The sequence below is a fragment of the Topomyia yanbarensis genome, chromosome 3, assembly GCF_030247195.1.
Source record: "Topomyia yanbarensis strain Yona2022 chromosome 3, ASM3024719v1, whole genome shotgun sequence".
Taxonomy (NCBI): domain Eukaryota; kingdom Metazoa; phylum Arthropoda; class Insecta; order Diptera; family Culicidae; genus Topomyia; species Topomyia yanbarensis.
This window is the reverse complement of record NC_080672.1, coordinates 52,653,660-52,668,297: the sequence shown is the minus strand read 5'-3', so window position 1 is coordinate 52,668,297 and position 14,638 is coordinate 52,653,660. Positions and strand designations below refer to the sequence as shown.

At 36.7% G+C, this 14,638-nt stretch overlaps 1 protein-coding gene across 1 annotated transcript; it reads right to left on the bottom strand.

The window, feature by feature from the left end:
- Positions 1 to 339: 339 nt before the first annotated feature.
- LOC131688713 (chymotrypsin-2-like) lies at positions 340 to 1,383 on the bottom strand. The gene is made up of 3 exons (XM_058973166.1): positions 1,240 to 1,383; positions 777 to 1,177; positions 340 to 716 (listed from the first exon to the last, which is right to left on the bottom strand). Exons 1-3 carry the CDS (start codon positions 1,298 to 1,300, stop codon positions 417 to 419), a joined length of 762 nt encoding a protein of 253 aa, XP_058829149.1. The 5' UTR covers positions 1,301 to 1,383; the 3' UTR covers positions 340 to 416.
- Positions 1,384 to 14,638: the final 13,255 nt, after the last annotated feature.

Sequence of the window (14,638 nt, the reverse complement as noted above, 5' to 3'; positions counted from 1 at the left end):
AAAAAAAAATAGATTGAGTAAAAAATCTACCATTGCTGCCAACCATCAAAAAATCATTCCCGAAGAATTCAAGAAAAGCTCCCCGCACCATTGTAATCAATTTCTCTTGACTTTCAACTACATATCATCTCGACACCTGACAATCAGGCTGCAATAACTTCACATCCACACAAAACAATCTGTACTCAGCGAACTACCCAATCGAAAGCAATTAGCGGAACAGTTGTACCTACCAGGCAGATAAGTATTTTACGATGATCGATGACAAGCCACCGAATTTCCCAGTCACAACAGAAGTGACCTGACAAGCGGTCAAATTAACTGATAACGAAGTGCCAGCACAGTTCGATTTACACGTTTATTCTCTTTGACCTAAACGTTGCAATTACCTAATCTTTTTTTTCTTTTTTGCTTTCTCAAACCATAGTGTGTACGAGGACCCACGGCCTGTGGCTGGTGACACGAGAATGCACATCCGGATGACCCATTCCGCAAGGGATTCCCCATGATACGACGCCATGCAGTTCACCGTTGTAAACCAGCGGTGATCCAGCATCTCCCAGACATGCTCCGAAGCCCTCAACGTTCGCAGTACATATCACACTCTCCACAATTCGCTGATCGTACGGAGGCTCGAACCGATTGCTGCATTCCGTATGTGTGATCACAGTCGTCGTGATGTATTGCAACCGATCCGGGAACTCTGGGCTGTCGATCTGCAGACGCCAATTCTTCTACATTAAACTATTTCAATGACCTATGATTATCACACTCACCGCTTGACGTCCCCATCCGGAAATCAGAGCACCGTAACCCATCGACAAATAGTTGCTGGCCATCCGAAGAGCAAAAGTGTCCCCGTTCAGAACGATCGGTGTTCGCGTCCGCATTACAGCGACATCATTCACCAGAGTAGACTCGTCGAACTGAGGATGAATAACAATCCGATCGGCTTGATGGTTGGTTCCACCCTCCGTCAGACTCAGGCTACCAGTCAGCACTGTCACGTCAGCTGGAACTCGGCCCACAGCACAGGAACCAGCCGTGATGATCCATCGGTTGTTCAGGATTGCTCCGCCGCAGAAGTGAACTAACTGCGAATCACGCAACGACACCATGTACGGAAATTGGCCGGCACCGGCATCGGTTCCTCCGGCGATACGCCCCCGCCAGCTCGCTGAAAGTTCGGACAAAGCGATTGATTCTGGCTGACTGTAGATTGTGGCTGGAAATACTTACGGCTGGCCGAGGCCACCACAGCTAAACACAGACCGACAATAAGGATACTGGACTTGTACATTTTGAGAGAGAGTCTGGTGCGTTCGAACGACCAGTGCGTGCCTTTTATAAAGTCAAATTATCGGTAATCCAAAAGTAGACTTCGGTTATCGTTGCGATTCAGCTGTGATAAGCTTCGTTTGTAGTCTCTTACTTTGCTAGCTTCGATAGAAACATCCGCTCAGTGGGGTGTGTTATCATGACTGCATTTTGATAGTTATGAAGATGATGCAAAAAAAGAGAGATTGGAATGGTTTTTATGATCACTGACGAGGTCGATTGGGTTCGAGAAAAAAAATCCGAGAGCAGACAAATTGATACTACATAATGAATAGCACATTTCTTATCGATCCTTTATTGCATCTTACTGATATACTGCAAATCGGTTTGTTATATAACTAGTCCCAGCTGCGGCCCAAACACTTCGAATTTTCACTGCGGTAGGCTGATACAATACGGTAGTCAACAATTGACTGTACATGTAGAAAGGATCGTAGCAGAGAAGGCTAAAATCAGAAGAAAAGCTGAAAGATGAAAACTTGGAAATTTGTATTAGATGCGGTCATGGTTCGGTTATAGTGGTTTGCATTTTTACCACTAAAATGAATTGAAATGTTGACATAGTGAACCCTGACTGCATACTTAGAAAAAAAAACTTTTAATACTGAATGTAGAAGCCCTTTTTCAAAATGTCGAAAGGAAAGTCGTGGAAGGTTATAATATAATATCTTTTGCTGTATTGCATGGATTTAATCAATTTCTTCGTCATTTTGTCGAAAATATGGTCAGCAATTTTGTGTTAAATTTTGGAGTAAGTATGACATCCATTAGAAACGAAAAACTATCTGGGGTCTGCCAATGCGTCAAAATGGAAAAGTTTTCAACTTTCTGGGAACCCCCATGTGCGTTGAAAATGCCCAAAACTATTGATTTATAACAGCCAAGAAATTGACCTTTAACATAAAACTCATTCCCAGAAAGTTGCAACACTTTGAAACACTTTGACTCGTTGACACCGCTCTGCATATTTAAAATATTAGAAAACAGATAATTATCATTGATTTCAAAGAAAATCACATTGCAATTACGGCTGATAATTCCTACTTGTTATTTATCAGTGATCAAATTCAACCACAGATCCAATTCATCACTGAACCCTCTTCACCCTCTTACCAACAAAAATATTGCAAATTTATGCCATTATTTTGAGATACTGAAATAAAAGAAATGTATACTCACTAGCGTCACCTAGCGGGTTGCATTGTAATATCAAACAGCCCTTGTCGTCCCAAGAAACTTTAGAGAAAACATCATTTTCCTAAATTATTAAGCTTTCGTGATCAAACATCACGTAACATGTACTGGAAGTTGTATTCTCCCTAGCGCCGCCTAGTGGCTGAATTCTGAAATAATCTATTCGCCGTCGGACAGCGCTCGACCTGCTGATGAATATTGCCGATGACACCACACTTCTAAATTATAATTATCTCGAGATATAGATTGGGAAAAATAGTACATACTCACTAGCGCCACCTGGCGGATCTATTTTAATTTGATTTGTCCATACTCGCGGAGCACTTGACCTCCTCTAGAACTTTGCCCATATTTCTAAGTTATTACACTTTTGAGATGTATCATATTCTATAATGTACTGTAAGCTGTTACGCTCACTAGCGCCACATAGTGAGAGTATCCTAAACTAATCTGTCACTATCTGACCAGTCTTTGATTTCTCGAATATCTTTGCTGAAGACAGTACTCCTCGAAACAATCACTTTATTGAGATAAAGAATGATTTTAACATTAGCTAAATATTAGCATTCGTAGTAGCGCCGCCTGGTGTGACAATTCCGAGTTATTATTTCCACCGTTCAGAAGCTCTTGACTTTCTGGAAAATTTTTCCTAAGACATCACCTTTCAAAATGATCACTGTTTCGATATATTTTATGTTTAACCCATTCCATATAATCACATTCACGACGAGCGGTTCGATTTATTTACTCTCTTTTAAAGAACCTCTGGCCACAGTACTCAACTAATTGGATATTCAATTACTCTTAATTGTAGGTCTAAGTAAGCGCCGAAACATTTCCAAAGAATGTATAGTGCTAAATATTAAGACAGATGAAATATTCGGCCACAGCCTCAATTAGTCGAAATCCCATAAGTTATAGGATTTCTACTATGCGAGTACCACGCAGCAGGAATTCGTGTAGTAGGAGACCCGACAGAGGCATTTATTTTCATTTCGGTTGGTTAGAATGTAGCATACACAACGAGAAACTGGGTGTTAAAACACCCGAACGAAGCCAGTTTGGGATTAGTTACCGTTAATTTCATGCACCGAGCCATAAATCTTGAACAAAAAGAATTGTGATTTTAGTCGGATTTCTTTTAGTCAACCTTGTTGAATAGCCTGAGATTACATTTCAATATCGGAAGAGAAGGTGACTATTTGGATTCAGCCAGCTCCGTGGACTAACTGTAATAATTAGATTGTACAGCGCACAGAGGAGTAATTAGAACAAATTCCTGGCCAAAAACCAAAATATTTTTTTCTCGATTTTTAGTTTCGTTATATTTTTTTACATACCTGGGAGTCTACTGAATAACGTGGTAAAATTAGAAGTATGTCAAAAATTGCTAAAGAATTTTTTCATGGATGAAAAATGGTGATATTTTAAAGGGGTTTTTTAATAATTTTCATTATATATCCAGCAATATCGCTTTCTAGTGATGATGACTGTAATAAATAAGACAATATTATTACAAACGTAGTTGAAAATACCCATTTGTACAACCTAAGCCTAAAATTACCTGAAAAAAGTGGTGTTACTGTGCATTGCACCAACTTTCAAAAATACGTTTTTTAAACATTTTATTCCAAACTTGAATGAAAAAAGAATTATATTAAACGCCAAGATCCGGCAAAGTTTCTAAAGCAGAATTACAATACAAGATTCCAGCTATCCAAAAAAAAAAACATAAGAACTCTTCTGGACTTGTCCGATCCACAAATTCCAAGCGATTTGAAAATATTGAAAATTTTACTAATTTGAGATACACCGAAATGCTGTAGCGCCAAATATTACGCTTGGAAAAAATGTATCCCTATGAAAACCTACACAGTCGTCCCTTCCCCTCTCCCTTTTTCACTGATCATTTGTTCATACAACTAGAAAAAACAAATGTATTCACAAAGATCTCCTCCAAATTACTAGTATTCGAAAGGATATAGAAAATTGACCTTTGCTCTGGTAGGTGGATATATGTCAAATTGTTCGAAAATCTAGTTATTGTTTATTTTTAGTTCATATTAAGGTATAATAACAGCAAAAGAAGCAGAAAATAATTTTGGCCAGGATTAGACCCCCGTTACTCCTCTGTGCAGCGCCGCTAGTAACGGGGGCCAATAGGAACAAAAATCTACCACCCAGAGAACATTTTCTTTGGAAAACAAATAAGACCTTATCAGCGCTAACAAACCATCAACAAAGAATCAAATTTGAAATTTTTTACCTTCGCTAACTAATATTTTTATATCCGATGGGTCAAAAATCGCATAACGGGTGTTCAATAAAAAATGGGAATGATTTCAATACCTTTCTGTAATTAAGGTAAAGAGCGTAATTTTTTTACTCTCGAAGAGAATTGCTCTCTGGACTCCATAGAAATGGGTGGCATGTTTCTTTTCTTTCGGGTGCTGTCAGTTCAATCGAAGATGGCGTCGAAACAGCCACAAGCACTTCGTGAGCGTGTTGTACGGTTTTACGAAACGTATGGTCATCGTGGAAAAAAGTTACGGTAGACTACTTTCGAGACGAAAATCTTGCCTGTGAGCAAAGTTTACCGGATCCTACCATCCCTGAGCGTAGAGTGGAAGGCTGGTAGCGGCCGTCCGGTGAAGATAATGACGAAGCAGACGAAGGAAGCGTCGAAAAAGCTGTTTGACAACAAGGACGGAACGAGTTTGCGTGACGCCGGCCGAAAATATCCCTGCTCCCATACCTTGATTCACCGAACCCTCAAGATAGAGAACACCATCTGTCGGAAGAAGACTCGGTCCCCCAAGCACACGGACGAGCAGATAGCGATCGTGAAATGGCAGCGCCGGTGGATGACGAAAACTACCGCGGGACGTCGTTTGTGACTTTCCGCTCTCGAAGACCCACCTTCCAGGAAATGACAGCTTCTAGTCCAGCGACAAGTCGGCCACACCCCCCGAAGTTAAATATAAGTTTAAGCAGAAATTTTAAAAAAAAAGTTATGCTGTACATCGCCATATCGGACACAGAGATTTCAAAGCCATGGTTCAAGCCGAGCGGTTTGGCCATCAGTCAACAAGTGTACCAGGAGGAGTGTCTTGAGAAATTTCCTTGCCTCAGTGCCGTTCCATTGAGAATATTTTCAGCTCCCTCAGTGCCCTAGCGTATAAAAATAGTTGGTGGGCCAAGGATACGAAGGAGTTGACCGTCAGGATCCGGGATTGTATACGGAAGATGGACGTTAATGTCGTGCAGCGCTCCTGTGAGAGCATCGCGACTAAGTTGCGTCGTACGGCTGACCAGGGCTCCTTCTCCAGTATTCATTGACGTTTTTCTGACGAAGAAACATTATGTTTTTAATAAAAAATGCTGAACCCATTGAATTTTTTTATTTTTTAACTACATGACTGAAAAAGTTTTCAATTTTTATTGAACATGTTACATGCACAAGAAAAACCGATTTTATATCATCTGACTGAAACTCAGTCCTGATTACTTCCCGCTAATTACATGCACCGAGTCGCAAATCTTGAACAGTTTTTGTGAAAAGCTCGACCTCTTTCACGATTGAAGTAAACTAATTTCATTCGATGACCAGCCCATTTGACTTCGAACTTAAACTGAATCGAGAACAAAACCGGGGGGTCGTATGCGAGTGCGACATTATTCATGGGTTACATTCGTACAGGTTACACCGCACATACGCTCGCTATGTCGGGATACAGGAAAGGAGGAATATTGAAGAGAAAAACCAAAAGAAAGGGCTACTACGCCAAGCGTGGCGGTGTCGGAGTGTCCATCTAATAGGTGGCCTTTATGGAGTATCTAGCCAACGAAATATCGGAGCTGGCTGGAAACGCAGCTTATGAAAACAAAAAGACCATATTATTTCCCGTCAGCTGCAGCTTGCCCACAGTGGGACCAATCCAAAATAGGTGGGACAAAACCTATTTGAGGTCTTAGGTGTAATTTTAGAGCCACCTTCACTGCGTAGGATATGTTCACAATATTATTCTGCAACTTTAAAAAAATTGTTTTTGGTTAGACTAGTAGAGTACCCGAGCAAAATAAACCTTAAATTTTATTTTCAGGGTACATGTCTTCAGCAAAGTTGTAGAACACTATATTTTAAATAACTTCGTCTAAGATACCACAGACATCAGACTTCATTTTTGAGGCGAAATTGTTGTTTTTTGTAAATAACCTTGACCTAAAAATCAGTGACTTTTCTATGCTAAAACCTTAATTGATTAATTATTTGCGGTAGCTCTGACATCAATCTGAGAGGCGCTGAACTGATGAAAACTATAATTATATTGTCCCACTCATATAATATCTCACACTGGGCTCGCACGTTACATGCAGTTAATATAGCCGCAGTTGATCCGCATGCCGCAATCAGTGTAACCACCTAAAAGTGAGATAGTAGAACTAAAGTGAACTATAGAACATTGCATGAATGTGTGTGGTTTACCTATTTCTAGTGCTGGCGCACTCTATTGTTTGACATTTTAAATTCCAACTCGTTATCATGGTGCTTCTGTTCCTACATGAAAAATCGGTGGCTCGTCATCGATCATCGAAAAAAATACTTATCTGTCTGGTAGATACAAGTGTTCTGTTAATTGTCTTCGGTTAAACAGATCGCGTCGCAAAGATGCTCTGGTATTTGAAGTTGTAGCAGGATGATTGTCAGGTGTCGAGATTATAGTTGAACTTCAAGAGAAATTGATAACAATTTTTATCGCATTGGAAAGTTTCTCTTGACCTCTTTGGGACTGACGTTGAACTTCAAATACTGGTGCGAAAGTAAAGCAGCTTTTTTAAAGGAATTTGGGCTATCAAATAAATTGTTTTGTTACACATGAAATTTTAAAGTTTGATCTACTGAAAAGACTTGAAACAATTCTTTTTATATTTCAGAAAATAATTTTATTACAAAATAATCAACAGTTTTTTTCAGTTTACTTTTCTTATCAAATTGCCTCAGAAAACAGCAGTGAACACCTTTGAATGTATCTTCACTTGTACTGATTGAAATTTATCAGTTCCTTCAATGTTTTATCGAAAATGCGTTTAGTAATTTTGTATTAAATTTTGTAACATATATGCCTTGCATTAATAACGAAAAATTCGAGCTTTAAAAAAAAATGGCATCGGATCAAAAAAATGAAATTTTTCAGCTCATTTCGATGTTAGCCTTCAGTAGTGGTACAATAACTAAACACTAAAATAATGTGAAAGTATTAATATAGTTCCGCTGCTGATTCGTATTAGGCTGTTTTTAGTGAACGGAGCATTATAGTGGATCGCCATATGCCCTTTTCGAGCACAGCACTTATTGAGTTCCCTTTATGGCCCCAATTGACTCTGAAAGCTTTGCGATAAGATAGAAGGTTCAAATTATGAGCAGGAGCAGGAGCATGATGACAATACAATTCGTAATTTCTACTCCGTCAGTGACCTAGCAACATTGTACATATAATCAACAAATGAGGTCTGGGAGCAGCTATCCTTTCTCAATGTGCTCGTTTCGAGAATTCTACACTCGCCCGCCACGTCCATATAGCCTTCGTGGAAGGAAAGGAATGTTAGTGTAACATACGTTGTTATGGAGACTATGTATACCTCTGTATCTCTACGTTTCCCACGGGAAGAAGTTTTTATTAAGGGGTTACACCACTGTAGAATTTAAAAAAAAATTGGTTTTGGAATACGAAAACAATACATAAATGTTCAAATTTTCAATTCTGCCGTAACATCTCTTATGTATAACCCGTGTGTACTAAAAAGTTTAACCGCGTTTTTCTCGAAACCACTCGGCCGGAAACGTAACTCGAACAAATGATTTCTGATCGCTTTGAAATTTTCACTGTATATTCAAAATGGATTTCGCTAGCGACGTACGTAGGATTTTATTTTTTTATTGCTTATTTTTTTTTCTAATTAACGATTTTGGGTCGATTTTTGTGACACATTCGGCGTTTTTTCACACAAAAGTGCGCCATTTCGCGTGACTGTGCGCTACAGTCGTGTAATCCCTTAATAGGATGGGGAAAAGAGTTGCACAAATTTACTCACTTACTCGAAACTTGGGAACAATAAGAACGAAAAGAAAATATTTTGTCACTTTCTACGTCAATAATACGCTATAATATATTTGTACTCATAAAGAGACATGGTTAACATGACAATCAATAATATAGTTCATGTACTACTCCAAAGCAATTGAAATTACTCAATAAAATGAGAATAATTAATTTAATTGAATGACGATTTAATGGACTAAAAGTGTGCTAATAAATATGACAATAAAACATTTGTACTTCGTGGTGATATGGCTGCCACAAATTGATTAATGGTTTTGATTCTTCTGGCGAACTGTCAATTCTCAACTCTCATATATGATCATACAGTTATCATTTCACTCAGACGAGACCATGCGTAGTCGCTACGTACATTAAATTCCAAGTGGGATAGTTACCTAATTGGTCAAATAAACACTAAACAAACAAGGAAATAAGTTTGCTCAGTTCAAAGAAATGTCAGTTCGATTGGTTTCAACTGGCCTTTTCCTTTACAATGCCTTCAAACCAAAGAACATTTAAAATAACATACGGCAAAATATGTGCAATTCGGAATCTAATAAAATGAAGACTACTTAATTATTTACATTAAAATAAGACCGGAAAAAGCTGCATAGCCAACGCGGTTCACTTTTCAAAGATAGTACTGTTGATGAATCACCTAATTAATAAAAATAGGTGATAATGTACGCGGATGGAAAAAGCTGGTCACCGCCTTTTAAAATAGAAGGTTCAAATTACTCACAAAAAGTTATTGTTTCCGACAACACTGCAAGGGTATTACCATCAGTTGCAATTTAATCCTGAATATCTCAGAACATGTTAGACGCAGAGTTTGGGTGTCTTGAACGTATTTTTTCAAAATGATAGATTCTCCAAATCACATCAGCGTGGTTGGGAAGTCCAGAATCGATTCAATTCACCTATCAGTAACACGGTGTGTTTGGTAGATCAATTTTATTCGAAAAAATCGGCATCGCTAAAACTTCGACATGTGATAGAATGGGCTTTTCGCTTTCATTTGAAAGTAAAATTAAAATATTCTGTAGGGGGCTCCAGAACAACTTTTTATTTTAAAGTTTTTTTGTTTGAAAACTTATGGTTTTCAATCAAACTGGTTCACGTTTTTGCCCCTAGGTAGTACTATAGACATTCAAATATTACCAAAAATTAGAATCTGATGGAAAATTTCATTGTGTACAACTTTGTAGAAAGCTACATTGCGATTTAAAATCGCCAGAGAAAGCTATTAAATTTTTATCAAAGTTTCTAGATTCGCACGGGGCCTATCGGTTAAGAAGCTTCATTCCAAAAAACATTTTCATTTATAAAAAAATGGTTTGCCTTATTTTAACAGTGTGCTGAGAAGAACCTGAATGCTAGCAAAGTACCACCTTTAAGCGGAAAAAACATAATTCCAGATTCCACCGTTTTATGCGCACCAATGATATTTTAGGAGCAAGGAGATATAGAGAAGAGTAAATACAATTTGAACGAAATTAGAACTCTTTTGAAAGATGCTGGGTAATACAGCAAAATGAAACAGTTTTTTTCTGTCGCAGATATATTTGTTTCTTCTTTTTTATTCCTTCACTCATTCTGGAGTACTCTTGATGTAATTTTGAATCAATCTTTTTGCTCATTAGCATCTTGTGGGATATATTTGGACTAAATTTTAACGTTATATTTGATCAAACTCGATTAGATATTCAGTCATTTGATTTGATTTCAATTGAGAATCCTGATTGACAGTTTCAAGAAGGATAGAAAAATAATTCGATGAGATTTATGTTCAAGTTTGTTAATTTTTGGGAATCGCTGTACATTGAACAGAAAACGCAATAGTAAATTAGAAATAAAGGTTTTGTCTATTGTGCGAAAATAGCGATCTTAATTTAAAAGTAGATATAGAAAGTATCACCATTACCCGAAAGACGTGTTGCTGTTAATATCTCCAGATTCTGAACTGAACTGGCAACTCTGTCTTCTTGATATGTGGTCTTTGCTCTTATCCCATATTATGAGGGAAATCTTCAATAAACAGACTTGTATTACTTTGAGAATTTACTGAATGTATGGTCCAGCCTGATATTTCTTGTTCGTTTTCTGTTGTGATCCGTGGTCAACGAGTAACGACTCCGGAATTTGTTCTTAAAGGAAATTATGAAACTTGATTTTGTTCTTTTTTCTAAGATTATCTGAATTGTGTTCGATTTGGAAATAAAATTTGAGGACAAGCAAAACTCTACATCTATACATTATGATGAAATGAATCTACCCCAAAAGATAACAAACATGGATCCAAAACTCAAAGAGCTTTTTTCTCTTTCAATCATCTTTCTTTTAATGTTGATAAGAACAAACAGGATTCTCAACCCAAAGTTGCAATAAAATCCGTAGTTTATTACAATGACTCGAACTGTCTACTTTAGTTCATTCAAATATAAAGCTTTTAATTTAAGCCAATTGTATTTTACCAGGTAGGATAGGATCAGGAAGAAGAGTCATTCTAGTTTACATTAGCTATCCCCTAGAGCGAGAAAAGAAATGAAAAAGGCATGATAAAAGCCGCTACTACATTAATAAACATCTTGAAAAGGTATAAGATTATCGAATAAATTTGGTTAACACCGTTCCACACCTCCTTGTTCATAGAGTGTCATTTTCGCCCAAGAACGGGAGGAATCTGAAAATATATTTTTTTCTGCTGAGAATGGGACTTTGTAAACATTGAAATTTATCTGAATTTACTGTTCATTTAAACCCAACATTTTTTTTTTGTAAGTCCTTGTTAATCGACTTCTTAACCCATAAATGCATGAAACTGATTTTTCCTTGGTGCTCATTTTTTAGTTGCATACGATATATACCTCTTGTTAAGGCTTTATATCAATTATTTCGGTATGTTGCCAAATGGCAACAGTATGCAATTAAGGGTTAATCCATCTACAGCCCCCCTCTGAATATCTTGACCAAGCATAAGTCTCCGCTAAAAAAGTTCAAATTTGTATTCTGTATTCCTAGTTTTAAGATAGTTGTAATTTTACCTCTTTGTTAAAACTATTGTCCCCCATCTTGTAAATAGTATTGTATCCCTAGTCTTAAAACACCTGCGAATTTTCTCATAAATATTTGTTCCCCCTTTTATGTACCAAACTATATTGTTAGTTTTAAGATAACTGTAAATATTTCCTAAAAATTATTACTATTGAATTCCTTGTTTTAAAATTTTTTCATAAAAAAAATCTTTCGTCCCCTCTCTTGTATATAGAATCTTATTTCTAGTCTTAAGATAGCTGTAAAATTTTTCTTTTTTAAAAAAATATTTCAGCATTGTAACCTCCTAGTTTTAAAATATAAAAAATGTAAAAACAAAAGAATTTGGCACCGCCAAGCTAACGCATTTGTGCCTATCAAATAAACGAAATGAATAAAAAAAAAAGGGTTAATCCATAGGCCTCGCGCATCTAAAAACTGATAAATTTTTAATAACTTTATCGAGTGATTTTACAACGATTTATAGCTTTCGACGAAGTTGTAGACAATGAGATTGTTCATCAGATTCTTACTTTTAGTATTTTTTGAATGTCTGTAGTATCAATTAGTAGCATAAATGCGTATTATTTTATTAAAAAACTTCAATCAAAAAACTTTAAAATAAAAGGTTGTTCTAGACCCCCCGACAGAATATTTTAATTTTACTTTCAAATGAAAGGGAAAAGTCCATTCTTTCATATCCCGAAGTTTTACAGATGCCGAATTTTTTTGAATAAAGTTGTTCGACAAAGACACCGTGGTAAGTTTGAACAATTCTGGTATCATTTAAAAAAGATGCGCAAATTAATAAAGGGTTGTGTACAGAACATAACCACGATGACACCAAAAATATAACTTTTTTTCAACAGCGTGCAATATAATTCGCGATTGTATTTGAATCTATCAAATCTATCGACACATTTCAGGGCTGGAGAATAAATATCATCACTAGAAACATGCTACATCATGCTATAGCTTCCTTTCCTGTTCCCATATATCACAATTTACTAAATACCAAAATTCTAAAACCAAGTATAACACCATGCTTTCTACTATGCTTTTAAACTAATCGGTTTTGTTCGGACCTCTAGCTCAGAAAACTAAATTTTACTAGCAGCATTATGCGTGTTAGCAGCATTAAACTGTAAAAAGACTCATTTTATTAACCGGAGATCTAATTAAATTAATCAATTATCAAAAACAGTAATCCCAACTTATTCAATTATAGATTCAACCAGTTACAACATTTTAGTTGCAATCTATGATGGTCTACTCATTGTATCGTCACGTCATTTTCAAATCTTATATAGACATTAATTGGAAACCATAGAAAGCGACTAAAATGCTGCTTCTGGTTGAAAAATTAAGTTTATTATAATTGATTGACTAGTATGTGCGTGGTTTAGCATCATTTAACGTCCAATGAAAAGTAAAAATAAAATTACGACAGTTAGTCCTACACCTACTGTGTACGTTGCTGCATATCAGCGAGGTTAGTGTACGAGTGTATATAATTCGTGGGTATATGACCATATCAGTAAAACCGCTGTTCTATCATTTTTTGGCTTTTTATTTTTACATGTTTTTCTTGCTTATTCTTCGATTGTTAAAAATGTCACGGTTTTCCGGATTAGCAGTATTTTTAGTACAGAACGCATGCCCTGCGTAAAGTGTAGTGTCAATAGAAATAGTTTTGCGTTAAAATGGCACGAAACAAAAATTGCCTTCTTCGCGAAATTGTTAACAGGAAATTTGCGTATAATTTAACTAACTTAATTCTGGCTAATATCTAGTTCATTTAAGATTTGTTGAACGTGGCAATCATCAGCGATAAAGTGTTCATTTTTGAAGTTTTTGTTTTAAATTTCCCCTAAAACATTTTTATTATATAATTCTTTTATTCGATTCGGTTTAATGCGTTAGCTAAACGGAGTTGTCGGTCTTTTATATATTTCCATGATGTAAACAATAAAAATAATCAAACGTTATTGGTTGCCCATCAGATTTCAGCCGAGCGACTAGCGATTGCGCGTGGAGACCTGTTTACAAAGCTGGAAAATATTTATCCTAACGAACAGTGTCTTGGTAGTCATTCATTACTATCCCATAGACTGCTATGTCATCAGCATAGTTACTGTCATGTTCATGTTCGCGAACATCTGATTTCATCCTTGTTCTTTGCCCTTACGGATCACGAGTGTGGATTTCCTCAATGATGGTGCTGGTTGCTAATTTTGCTATACTTGACGTAGCTTTTGCCGCCAATATTACCTGAACAGCAACTTTCAGCAAATGTTTCACATCACGAATGCCTTATGCATCTTATGCGAAAAGGCTGGAAGTCAATAGCCTCCGTATTTGGCTGAAGCACCACGTCTTGCTTCTGCGACTCACTCATCTCGATATATCACCACAGCAAGAACGAAAGTAACAGTTTCTTTTATCCTTCCGACGAGTCACACAATATGTAAGCATACTGAATAGGCATCGTGTCGTGACCGATGTGATTTAGTTGTTCGAAATAGAAATCATCCTCAACATTCTCTAATTAATGTGTTCAAACCAAACACATTTGTGAAGAGTCACGGAAAAACATGTTTTTTTCTTAAATTTATTTCTGAAAAATTTCGGGGAGAAGGACTCATCAAGAACTGGAAATAAAAGAAATATGCTGTAGAAGTACTAGAACCTAAACCTCGTATTGTAAATTTTTGGCGCATTTTTTTTTTGAAATAGCCTTTAGATAGGCAACCGTTTAACAAAGCCCTCGATCTGATTCCACATTTTCAGCAAATGTCAATGAAATGTAATATCGACTCGTCGTAAATTTCAGAATTCACGATCTTTTTAATGTTTTTAGAACCTTTCAGAGTTCATGCTCTAACACACCTGGTTTCGATTGGGTTTCCAAACACGACTCAAGCAGAATGCTACCAGCATCAGATATATAAATCAAGCCATCGAACCAAAAT